Genomic DNA, 12,876 nt, shown 5'->3' with positions numbered 1-12,876 from the left:
TGACTATGTGACTGTCTCTTGGTCTGTCATGTGACATCACGCATTTGGTCAATTTCACAGACGTCCATCTATCGATTAACATTTGACCGATTAATGCTGTGCACCTGAATGTGGTCATTGTTTTCAGGTGACTACAAGTCAAGCAGACCTATTCAGCTGCACTGGACATGAGAGTCGCTTAGTTCCAACCTCCAGGAATTTCCTTAATTACAGCAGTGGCATCAAGGATGCGATCTGAGCCACGCACACTTCCGGAACACACGTTCACATTTCAACAATGAGCATAATTGGAAAAGCTAAGGAATACAATGATTCACAGTGCCCCTCGAATGTTTGAACTTCTTCCTCATGGAAAAAACATCACTGATCCTAATTTTAAAAAAGCCAGCATTTTGCGCGGTGTGTGTGGTCTAAACACATACAACGTCATCCAAAGTTTGGTGAGTGCCGATTTTTTGAAATCTTATGGGGGACTTGTGAGATTAGATGGGTCTCATTACATTCCTAAACCATCAGCTATTGTGCAACGATTGGGATTCAGCACTCGTATTCAGTTAGAAAATGAATCAGTTTGTTGCTGAGTTAAGAAAACTGAGTGAATTTTGTGATTTCGGCACTGTTGAAGAAGATATGATACATGATCGCTTGGTCATTGGTGTGAGTAATGTTCGCATTCTATTGGCAGAATCTTAGGTTAGACTTTGACATTACAGAAGTCATGTCAGGTAAGAATGCAGTTTTGTTGCAACAGTGCGAAGTACAAGGAGAAGTGAAGTCCCCATCACCTACAACTGCAGCAGATTACACTGACCTTACAAGATGTCCCTAGCTGAGAAAAAAAAGAGAATTATATGCTGGCTTTCTGATGTTACCGTTGCGGTGAATTTCACCAGAGGCCTACTGACTATCGGCACCAAGACAACGTCTGCCATACCTACCAAAAGAAAGGACACTTGGCAAGAGCTTGCCAATCTCAACTTCTGATCAAATCAGAACGTTAATGGTTAGAGAGCCGGAGGCTTTCATAACGCACTCAGATGGTTTAGGACTACTTCCCCTTTAAGGATGGGTTTAAAGATAAACAGCAGGCCCATATCCTTTGAACTTGACACTAAATGTACTAGTACTCTATGCAGTGAAAAGGCATGGGTAGAAATGCTTGGCCATGACTCTTTGAAGACACTTTCAGCACCACATTACAGACTGAAGACTTAAAAGATGGAGCTGCTTGTTTGTGACAGTGTTCTACTTGAGCATGAGAATCAATCACACCAATTAGCACTGCATATCACTAAGGGAGAAGAGGTGAACTTACTTGGGTGTGATTGACTACAGCAAAGTGTGCATCAGATGAAAACTGAGATGTTGGTTGAGAACTTACTCAAGTGGTATAAACATCTTTTCAGCAATCTGATTAAGGTAAGCTCAAGGATATAAAAGGACATCTTCCAGAAGTAGGCACAGCCAAGCTAAAGTTCTTCAAGGCATGTTCCCTGCCATGCATGCTTCGCCCCAAAGTTGAGGCGGAGCTTACCCAGTTACAACAAAAACAGTGTGAGATTTTCACACTGGGCAGCCCCTATTGTGTCAGTAGTCAAGACTGAGAGGAGCATAAGACCATGTGGAGATTGCCAGGTCACAGTGAATTCATGCCAACCCATACAGATTACTGCACTGGATGTCCTGCTTTTCAGCTTTTTACCTGGCTCCCAATACTCTAACTTCGGAACTTTCCTACCTATGTTATTGGCACTGTTCACCCTCCCCCTACAGAATGTTCTGGACCTGATATGAGACACCCCTGACCCCTGGCGCTTGGGAGGCAACATACCATTTGGGTAAACACGAGAAAACCTGCAGATGCTGGAAATTCAAACAACACACACAAAATGCTGGTGGAACACAGCAGGCCAGGCAGCATCTATAAGGAGAAGCACTGCCGACGTTTCATGCCGAAACCCTTCATCAGAACTCATTTGGGTGCTTCTTTCACGTGCACAGAATCTGCTTTCTGCTCCTCTAATTATGGAATCTCCTATCACAATTACACTTCTTTTCTCCCCTTTCCCTTCTGAAGTTCTTTCCACCCCCGCCCCCCTGACAGCATCCATTGTGGTATACTTATTATTGAGAGGAGCGGCCTCAGGATTACTCTGCATCGGATGCCTGTTCCCTTTCCCTTTCCAACAGTCACCCAGGTACCTGCCTCCTGCAACTTAGGGGTGTCCACTTCCCTGTAGCTCCTATCTATCACCTCCTCATTTTCCAATATGAGCCTGAGGTCATCGAGCTACAGCTCCATTTCATTAACATGGTTGCTAAGGAGCTGCTGCTCAATGCACTTCATGCAGATGTAAGCCTCCCAGAGTCCCCAGATCTCACACAAAGAACAAAACACTACCTCTGGACCTTTTCTGAGCCCACTAACTAAGTACTAATGGAAAAGAAACCAGTAGAAATGTTCCTTTTACTTCGTCTTTGCTTGCCCAAACTTGTTGAGCCAAAGCCTGAACACTCTAAAATTGATCCACTCCAACAATGGCCACGTTGCTTATACCTCCCTTCTTTTTAAAACCCCTGTGTAGATGGCAGCCCGCCAAAAAGAGTTGAATGCACCAGCCCTGTTTTTATTAAACTTCGCTCTGCGTCACCAACGAAAGACATCTCTCGTTAATTGCAGCTTGCTGGGAAGATTCAAAAACAGCAGTGCTCTTTTTAAACATCGCCGCTGCGTCACCAATGAATGCTGACTCCAACCCACCAAAAAAAGCTAAAAGCATCAGAGTTCTTTTTACATGACCAACAAATGACCTTTCACACTGATTGCAGCTCGCCATTAGAGGTAAGTTTGTTTTTTACACAGTGTGTGTGGAGCACCCCTGTCAGGGGTGATGATAGAAGCAGATACATTAGGTGCATTTAAGAAACTCTTAAGACACATAGATGATAGAAAAAAATGAGGACTACGTAAGGGAAGAGTTAGATTAACTTTAGATTAGGTTCAAAGATCAGCATACCATCAAAGAAAAAGCTACAAATTGCTGAAATGGATTGGACCCCTCTGTGCATTTTGCAGATACTTTTATATATCACACACAACCCCAGTGTAGTCTGTAAAAGCTGCCCCCATGAAGCTACCCCTCAAACCCCATTATAACCCAACATCATCCTTCCCAACTGAAATCAGACCTACAACGTAAAGTGACTCAGATATTGTGCTAAACTTGCTCAGAATCTCGGAATAGAACTTTAGATAAGTGAATACAAAAAGATGACTTTAAGATTGTCGGTCTTAAAGAAGGTATAGAGGGAGAATATCCAACAAAATTCTTTTAAAAATGGATCCTGGAAACTTTGGAAATGGAAGAGGGAAGTCAGTTAATTGAAATCGAAAGGGCTCATAGAGCTTTAAGACCAAAGCCCCAACAAGATCAAAATCCACGATCAATCTTGATAAAATGTTTAAGATATCAAGATAAAGAAAGGATCTTGAAGGCAGCTGCCCAAGGTGCCAGAAAGAGAAATGGGCCATTGATGATAGAAGGGAAAAGAGTTCTTTTCTACCCTGATATAAGTTATGGCCTTTTGAAGAGAAGGAAGGAATTTAACCCAGTGAATAAAGTCTTATGGGAAAAGGGTTATCAATTTATACTTCACTGCCCAGCAACACTGATGGTCTTTTTGGATGATAAAGAAAGAAGATTTTTTACTGATCATCGGAAAGCAGAGGAGTTTGTACAAGAACTTCCAAATATTCGTTAGACGCAGTAAAGAATTTATGGAAGCGAAATGGATTAAAGATGAAGACTGAGAAAGGGAATGGACTTGATGGATATTTAAGAGTAGAAGAATATATAAATATACTTTAATTAGGGAGTAGGGATATCAATTTTTTTTCTTCACTTACATATATCTTTTTTTTCTTTACGGGGGAGCTGTGGGAGCTTCTGGTTGATTGCTGCAGGATTCACATGTCTAATCATAGCGATTCCCATGACCCGTAAAATAGAGGGGGGTAATGTTGTGTTTTTATTCACTCACAACATAGGTAGGGGGGAATTTTGTTATCTTTTTCTTTACTACCTATCTTTCTTCTTTTGTTCTTTTTTGCCTGGATGATTTGGGGGGAGACACATAGCAAAATGGAGAATTTTTTTTAAATTAATTTTTAATATATTTTCTACGTAACTATAGATAAAAAACCCCAGATCAAATTGAGGAACGTTGATACAGTGCAAAAATAAACATACAATAACAATATGATACAAAGAAAGATAATTGAGTAAGCACCCAAATTGAAGACAAGTAAAATTAGTATCCTCCCCAAGCCCTGCAACACAGAAAAAACTCCAGACCAACCACAACACAATATAGAGAGTATAAATCAGGACAATCAAACCCCCAAAGCTGTAAATACACTTAGCAACAGAAGATATTAATGCCTACTACCAAAAGTAAAAGGAGCTGAAAGCAAGGGACCGAAAAAAAAACCTTAGTTACGAGGAAGGTTATGAAAGTACTCAATAAAAGGTCCCCAGACCTTATGGAACTTTAAATCCGAATTAAGAACTGAATAATGAATTTTTTCAAGGTCCAAGCAGGCCATAATATCATTAAGCCATTGAGCATGCATGGGCGGGGCAACATCTCTCCATCTAAGGAGGATTAAACGTCTAGCCAGGAGAGAGGCAAAAGATAATATTCGACATTTAGTCGAACTCAGACGTAAATCTGTCTCACCCCAGAAACCGAACAAAGCAATTAAAGGGTTTGGTTCTAGGCGGTAATTCAGAATATACGATAACGTTATGAAAACATCTTTCCAAAATTTCTCCAAGCTAGGACAAAACCAGTACATATGAATGAGAGAGGCCTCACCCCTCTTGCATTTATCCCAAAGCAGACTAATGTTAGGGTAAAATCGAGATAATTTAGATTTAGACATATGGGCTCTATGAACGATCTTAAACTGTAAAAGGCAATGGCGAGCACAAAGAGAGGTTGAATTAACCAATTTGAGAATCGAGTCCCAAGTCTCATCAGATAAGGAGGTATTTAAATCCTGCTCCCATGCCATTTTAATTTTATCCACAGGGACACGTCATAAGGCTGCTAATTTATCTCGAATAATTGATATTAAATCTTTACCTAGTGGATTAATGGAAAGAAATAAGTCCATAGCATTTTTTGCAGGCATTTCAGGGAAGTTAGGAATTAAAGGAGCAATAAAGTGTCTAATTTGGAGATATCTAAAAAAATGAGCATTGGGCAGATTGAACTTACCAGAGAGCTGTTGAAAAGAAGCAAAGTGATTATCAATAAAAAGATCTTCAAAATGTCTAATGCCCTTCCTATACCAATCATGGAATGCTGAGTCATACGTAGTAGGTAAAAAAAGGTGATTATGTAAGATAGGGCTAGAAACGGAAAAACCATGGAAACCATAAAATTTCCTAAACTGAGCCCATATACGCAAAGTGTGTCTAACAAGAGGATTAACTATTAATCTAGACAAACTACTAGGGAGTACAGAGCCAAGAAGTGCAGAGATAGATAATTCTTTAGTGGAGCTCAACTCCATTGCCACCCAATTAGAGCACTCGGGTTGGCCATGGAAAAAAGACCAAAAGGTAGCACAATGTATATTGGCTGCCCAGTAATATAAATGAAAGTTAGGTAAAGCCATGCCACCCTCTTTTTTAGGTTTTTGGAGATAGACTTTATTAATTCTAGAGCGCTTATTCTTCCACAGATATGACAAAATAATAGAGTCTAAGGAATCAAAAAAAGATTTAGGAATAAAAATTGGGATTGATTGAAATAAATATAAAAGTTTAAGGAGAACATACATTTTAACAATGTTAATACGACCTACCAAAGACAATGATAGAGGTGACCATTGTAACAGACTCTGTTTTATAGTATATGAAAGACTGGCAAAATTTTCACAAAAGAGATCTTTAAACTTCTTTGTGACTGTAATCCCAAGATAGGAAAATTGATTATGAACTACTTTAAAAGGGAGATCACAAAATGTTAATTCTTGTGCTTCTTTATTAATTGGGAAAAGTTTGCTCTTATGTAAATTAAGTTTATAGCCAGAGAACTGGCTAAACCGGTCAAGAAGTGAAAACATTGGAGGTAAGGATGTAGATGGATTTGAAAGAAAAAGTAATAAGTCATCAGCATAAAGAGAAACTTTATGCTCAACACCCCCTCTCCAAATCGCGGTCAATTCTGGACAATTTCAAAATGCTATCGCCAAAGGTTCTATAGCCAAATCAAAGAGAAAGGGACTTAAAAGGCATCCCTGATGGGTGCCACGTTTGAGGTTAAATAACTGAGATTTCTGAAAATTAGTTAAAACAGAGGCAGTAGGTCACAAATACAGCAATTTGATCCAAGAGATAAAACTTTGACCGAAGTCAAATTTTTCTAAAACCGCAAAAAGGTAGTTCCACTCTATACAATCAAATGCTTTCTCCGCATCGAGGGAAATAACACATTCAGGAATCCCAGTTGAAGGTGAATATAAAATGTTAAATAAGCGCCGAATGTTAAAAAAAGAAAGACGGTTTTTAATAAAACCAGTTTGGTCATCAGAAATAATAGAGGGAATAACATTTTCTAATCTATAAGCCAAAACTTTAGTCAGGATTTTAACATCAACATTAAGCCAAGAAATCAGCCTATACGAGGAACACGCTGTTGGGTCTTTACCCTTTTTTAATAAAAGAATAATGGATGCCTCATTAAAAGAGGGTGGCAATTTGCCGTAATTAAACGAGTCAGATAATACTGAGAGTAACTGAGGAGAAAGAAGTGAAGAGAATGATTTATAAAATTCTACGGGGAGCTCATCAGGTCCAGGAGATTTCCCTGAGGACAATGCAGAAATTGCAAAAAATATTTCTTCTGATGATATAGGCACATTAAGTTTGGCTTTAAGATCAGATGAAAGCGAAGGAATATTCAGATTATTTAAAAAATGATCAACAGAGATATTGTCATTCAAAGATTCAGAGGAATAAAGTTGAGAATAGAAATTTTTAAATGCGTCATTAATTTCTAAGTGATCCGATGTAAAGTCTCCGTTCTCCTTCTGGATCTTTGTAATATGTTGTTTGGCTTTGGAACGCCTCAGCTGATTGGCTAGAAATTTACCAGATTTGTCACCATGAATGTAAAAGCGACTCTTACTTTCAAGTTGTTTCAAGAAGTTGGTGTTCGACAGGTTAAGTAGACAGAAGATTAAGTTTAGTTTGAAGTTCTACAAGCTTCTTGTATAATTCAGGATTCTTAATTTGAGCATACAGTTGATCTAATTCTTTAATCTGATTAAAGAAGTCTAATTGATCTGCACAGGACTTTCTATTAAGATTTGCTGTATAGGAGATTATTTGACCCCTCAAATATGCTTTCATGGCATCCCAGACAATCTGGGATGACACTTCAGGTGATGTATTGGTGTTAAAATAAAAGGTTATCTGATCCTTAATAAATTTTAGAAAATCATCATCCGATAATAAAGTCGAATCAAACCGCCAGTGTTTATTCCTCTGAGGGAGACCAGGAAAGTTTAAAGATAGAGTAATTGGGGCATGGTCAGAAATCAGTATACTCTGATAATCACAAGAATAGACAAATGGAATGAGTTGGTTATAGAGTAAGAAGTAGTCAATTCTAGTAAAGATATGGTGAACATGTGAAAAAAAAGAATAATCTCTCTCAGTAGGATGAAGGAAACGTCATATATCAGAGATACCATAATTAGAGAGAAACGATTGGATAGCTAAGGCAGATTTAGTAGGTGGTCTAGTAACAGAGGACGATTGATCCAAATTAGGATCTAACCAACAATTGAAGTCACCACCCAGTATAAGAGAGTACGAGTTTAAGTCTGGTAGTGAGGGAAAAAAACGTTCAAAAAAATTAACATCATCAAAATTGGGGGCATACAGGTTTGTTAGTACAACTTTAGTATTATATAGTTTACCAGAAACAATAATAAAATGGCCATTTGTATCAGATATCTTATTATGGAGTTCAAAAGGAATATTTGAGTTAATAAGGATGGAGACCCCCCCCTAGCTTTGGCGGCAAAGGATGAATGAAAATGCTGACCCGCCCACTTTGACAAAAGCCGGGAGTTATCAAAACAACGAATATGGGTTTCTTGAAGGAAAGCAATGTCAGCTTTGAGTTGTTTAATATGTGAGAAGACCTTCCTTCTTTTAACAGGATGATTCAATCCCTTTACATTCCAGCTCACAAATTTAAGTGTACTAGCCATTGTCATAGAAGGCAGCAGGCATATAAAAAGTCAAGCAGTACAATAACAGTCTGGGAGCAAAAATGTAAACATAGATTCGTAGAATCAAAACATAAACATGTCCTGAGTAACAAAAGAAAGCAAACGAAACAGTGAGTGGTGTTACAACTGGAGAACCCACCCCACCCTCGCAACTCAAAACTAGACGGCTACCAAAAAAAGCAGCTAGCTCTACCAAAAATATTAACCCAAATATGACTTCTAGTTCTGTGTCATTAACAACAGTTCCGTATAAATACTATAGCAAATGGTAACTAGTTTATGCACTAGAAAACATAATTACAAATAGTAACAACTTCAGCAGAAATATAAAACTTAATACAAAGAAAATCAGAAGAAAACCAAAACTAACCTACCCGCAAAAAATTAAAGAAGATTAAAAGAAGAGAAAAAAAAGGGAGGGAGAAAATGGGGAAATTATAGATTCGAGGAGAGTACTTATCAACCATTTACAGAAAAAAAACTTAAACTGTGAATCAACCAACAGAGAGGCCTTCAATAAAAACTCCAAACCTCCAAAACAAGTGAGAGTCAATTGTAGAACTCTATAGATAAAGTTATACAAGAATAAAATAGATTACACAAGTACAATCTAAACGTCCGCAGGGAAACATTAAACTCAGAATATCTATTTAGAAAAAAATGCACCAAGTCTAGGGAGAGATTGTCTACAGCCCTTAGAGTTTCAATAGATAATGTCTGAGTTATTCAAGTAAAGTCTGAGTCCGGAAAAAATAATTTTACTACTAGAGGTATTTATCCACCATTTTAGAAGGTCCGACCGGGTTCCGAAGAAGACTGGATGGCTGAAAGACTTCCAACAAATGCCTCAGCCTCCTTCACTGATTTAAACCACTTATATTCTCCAGTAGTAAGCGTAATTTGGAGGTTGGCTGGATTTCGAAGGGAGGGTCTAAGTCCACGATCAAAAAGCACTTTCATTACATCTTTAAACACAGCACCCATCTTCAGAACCTGGGGGGCAAAATCCTTCACAAAATGAATGACTGAATTTTTAAAAGCAAAAGTACCTCTGCGGCATGCCTCCATAATCAAACGGTTTTTCACCTGATATTGAAGGAAGCACAAAATTACCGGTTGTGGGCGGGAACCCAGAATTGCGTGGGAAACGTAGAAACGTGTGCCCTTTCAAGCTCAGGTAGATTCAGAAGAAATTCTTTCCCAAAAATCTCACAGGGAAAATCGGAAAAAAATTTCACGAGAGAACCCTATTCGGTGGCCTCTGGCAAACCAAGAATTCATAGATTGCAACGTCTGCTCCGGTTTTCAAGATCCACCATTTTGGAAAAAAGTTTACAATTCTTCTCCTCTAGACTGGAACAGAAAGTCTCAAGGTATTGAACACGGCGTTTTAAATCTTCAGAAGTCGAGTCGATGCGAGATAAATGTTCAGCATGTTCGTCCACTCTAGCGTTGATCCGATCCAATTTGACATCCAGCTGGTTGAAAGAAGTTCTAAATTCCTTTAAAATATCTTCTCGATGCTGTTCCAAAGCAGCGAGAATATCAGATGTCAAAACCATAGTTTCCTTTTTCCTGGTTTTAGTACTTTTGGTAGACATTATAAGATAGATGTGTTTGCAGGCAAGTAAAAGAGATAGAAAGATTTTTATCACAAATAACTCTTCCAAAATTGAATTCGGAAGAACAGAAAGGACTAGATGTGCCTTTTACATTAAAAGAGGTTGAAGAAGCTCTAGGATCGCTCCAGAGTAATAAATCTCCAGGAGAAGATGACTTTCTGCCTGAATTTTATAAAACATTTAAAGATTTATTAATCCCTCCCTTTATGGAGTTAATATATCAAGCAGAAAGAACACAAACTTCCAGAATCTTTTTCAACAGTGATTTTAACAGTATTGCCAAAAAAAGATAGAGATCGTTTAAAACTAACATCATATAGGCCTATCTCTTTGTTGAACACGGATTATAAAATAATAGCAAAAATTTTATCTAATAGATTATCTAAATATTTACCGGAATTAATACATATGGATCAAACAGGCTTTATTAAAAATAGACAATCGACAGACAAGGTAACTTGGTTACTTAGCGTAATTCATTTGGCACAAAAGAGGGAGGAAATGAGCATGGCAGTTCCTTTGGATGCAGAAAAAACATTTGATAGATTGGAATGGGACTTTTTATTTAAGGTATTTGAAAAATACAGGTTAGGAAAATCTTTTATAAACTGGATTAAAACCTTAAATACTAATCCCAAAGCTAAAATAGTGACAAATGGCCAAATGTCAACATCATTCCTGTTAACAAGGTCAACTAGACAAGGCTGCCATTATCACCTGCCCTATTTGTATTGGCGATAAAACCATCAGCTGAATTAATTAGAACTGATTCAGATATTATGGGCTTTAGAGTTAACTGGGAGGAATATAAGATAAATCTATTTGCTGATGATGTTCTGATTTATCTAACAAACCCATTGGATTCGTTGCACAAATTATCTTTTAGATTGGAAGAATATGGGAAAATATCAGGGTATAAAGTAAACTGGGATAAAAGTGAAATTTTACCCCTTACTAAAGGAGATTATAGTCAATGACGATTAGTAACTCAATTTAGATGGCCGATAAATGGTATAAAATATTTAGGTATAAGAGTTGATAACGACATAAAGAATTTATATAAATTAAATTATTTGCCATTATTGAAAAAAATACAAGAAGATCTTGATAAAAGAATGATGTTACCAATAACATTAGTAGGCAGAGTTAATGCTGTAAAAATGAATATATTTCCTAGTTTACAGTATTTATTTCAAACATTACCAATACAACTACCGCAGAAGTTTTTTCAAGAGTTGAATAAGTGTGTGAGGAAATTTCTTTGGAAAGGTAAGAGGTCAAGAATATCGTAGGAAAAAGTGACATGTAAATTTGACCTAGGAGGGTTACAACTCCCAAATTTTAAGAATCATAAAGCGAATCTACTTAGATTTATTGCATCTTTTTTTGATGAAGATAAACCAGCATGGATTAGAATAGAGTTAGATAAAATAGGAGAAAATATATCAGAAGATTTTATATAAAAATGGGAATCCAGATGGATATGGGAAAAGAAAGAATCTCTTATATTAAAACATTTGATTGATTTATGGGATAAGATAAATGTTGATGATGAGATAAAGAAATATTTATTAGCAAAGAGAACCCTAATTCAAAATAGACTCATTCCTTTTACAATGGATAACCAACTTTTATATAACTAGTTTCAAAAAGGGATCAGATATATAGGTGACTGTTCTGAAGGAGGTAAATTGATGTTTGATCAACTAAAGAATAAATATCAAATATCAAATAACAATCTTTTCTGTTATTTCCAACTAAGGGCTTATTTAAGAGATAAACTGGGTCAAACATTGTTAATGCCGAAGCCTAATGAAATAGAAATTTTAATTCAAAAAGGCAAAATTTAAAAATTTACTTCTTGTATGTATAATTTGATTCAAAAACAGACAATTAAACAAGGAATTCATAAGTCAAGACAAAAATGGGAAACTGATTTGAATATTAAAATTGATTAAATAAGTTGGTCAAGACTATGCCTTGACAGTATGACAAATACAATAAATGTCCGATTTAGATTAGTACAGTACAATGTTTTACATCAATTACATATTACACCACAAATAATAAATAGATTAAACCCAAATTTATCTGACCAATGTTTTCGATGTAATCAAGAAATTGGTATCTTTTTACTCTCTACTTGGTCTTGTTTTAAAATTCAACCTTTTTGGATAAATTTAAGACTTCTTCTGGAACAAATTATTGGAATACAACTTCCACATAACCCAATATTATTTTTATTAGGTGATATTTAAGGGATAATACCGAAACCTACATTGAATAAATATCAAAAAAAAATTATAAAAATTGCATTGGCAGTAGCCAAAAAGACTATTGCAGTTACTTGGAAATCAGATTCATACTTAACTATGGACTGTTGGAATAATGAAATTTTTAGCTGCATTCCACGTGAAAAAATTACTTATAATTTAAGAAATGAATATGATATATTTCTGAAAATTTGGCAGCCTTATTTGCAAAAGGTAGGATTAAATATATAGGCCCTTTGAAGATAAAGTTATTAGCCATTTGGGGAAATAAATAAAATATATATGTTAAAGTTCTTTTGAATTCCAAGGAGCATGTGGGGATCTTCCGATATCCAGGCAGTTTTTCTTTCTTTTTCTCTTTTCTTTTTTTTCTGATGGGAATGTTAAGGGGGGAAGGTTTAAGGGGGGGAGGGCTGATATTATACTCTATTATTCTATTCATTCTATGTAATTATCTTAAAAATTGAATAAAAATATATTAAAAAAAATAAAAGAAGATGACTTACCTAACTTGAGTAAGGGATAACTTATATTGAAATATTCCTCAAAGAATGAGAGAATTGGCCCTGTTATGTTTAATGCATAATCAGCATCACCATCCATTATGTGTTTTTTACTTGCCCACACACGAATCTGCAGAAAGTATTTGAATTTAAAAAAACATAAT

General features: G+C 36.4%; 1 protein-coding gene across 5 annotated transcripts in view; it reads right to left on the bottom strand.

The window, feature by feature from the left end:
- Window positions 1-12,876, bottom strand: part of LOC132394008 (aminopeptidase Q-like) — a 195,143-nt gene that overhangs the window by 132,168 nt on the left and 50,099 nt on the right. For all 5 annotated transcript variants that reach the window (XM_059969603.1, XM_059969604.1, XM_059969606.1 and 2 more), the window contains exon 4: window positions 12,716-12,842. In XM_059969603.1, coding sequence (XP_059825586.1) covers window positions 12,716-12,842 — 127 coding nt within the window. The remainder of the gene's footprint in view (window positions 1-12,715; window positions 12,843-12,876) is intronic.

Source organism: Hypanus sabinus, chromosome 5 (genome assembly GCF_030144855.1).
Source record: "Hypanus sabinus isolate sHypSab1 chromosome 5, sHypSab1.hap1, whole genome shotgun sequence".
NCBI classification, from domain to species: domain Eukaryota; kingdom Metazoa; phylum Chordata; class Chondrichthyes; order Myliobatiformes; family Dasyatidae; genus Hypanus; species Hypanus sabinus.
Note: the sequence above shows the minus strand (reverse complement) of the source record. Positions and strands in the feature narration are given on the sequence as shown.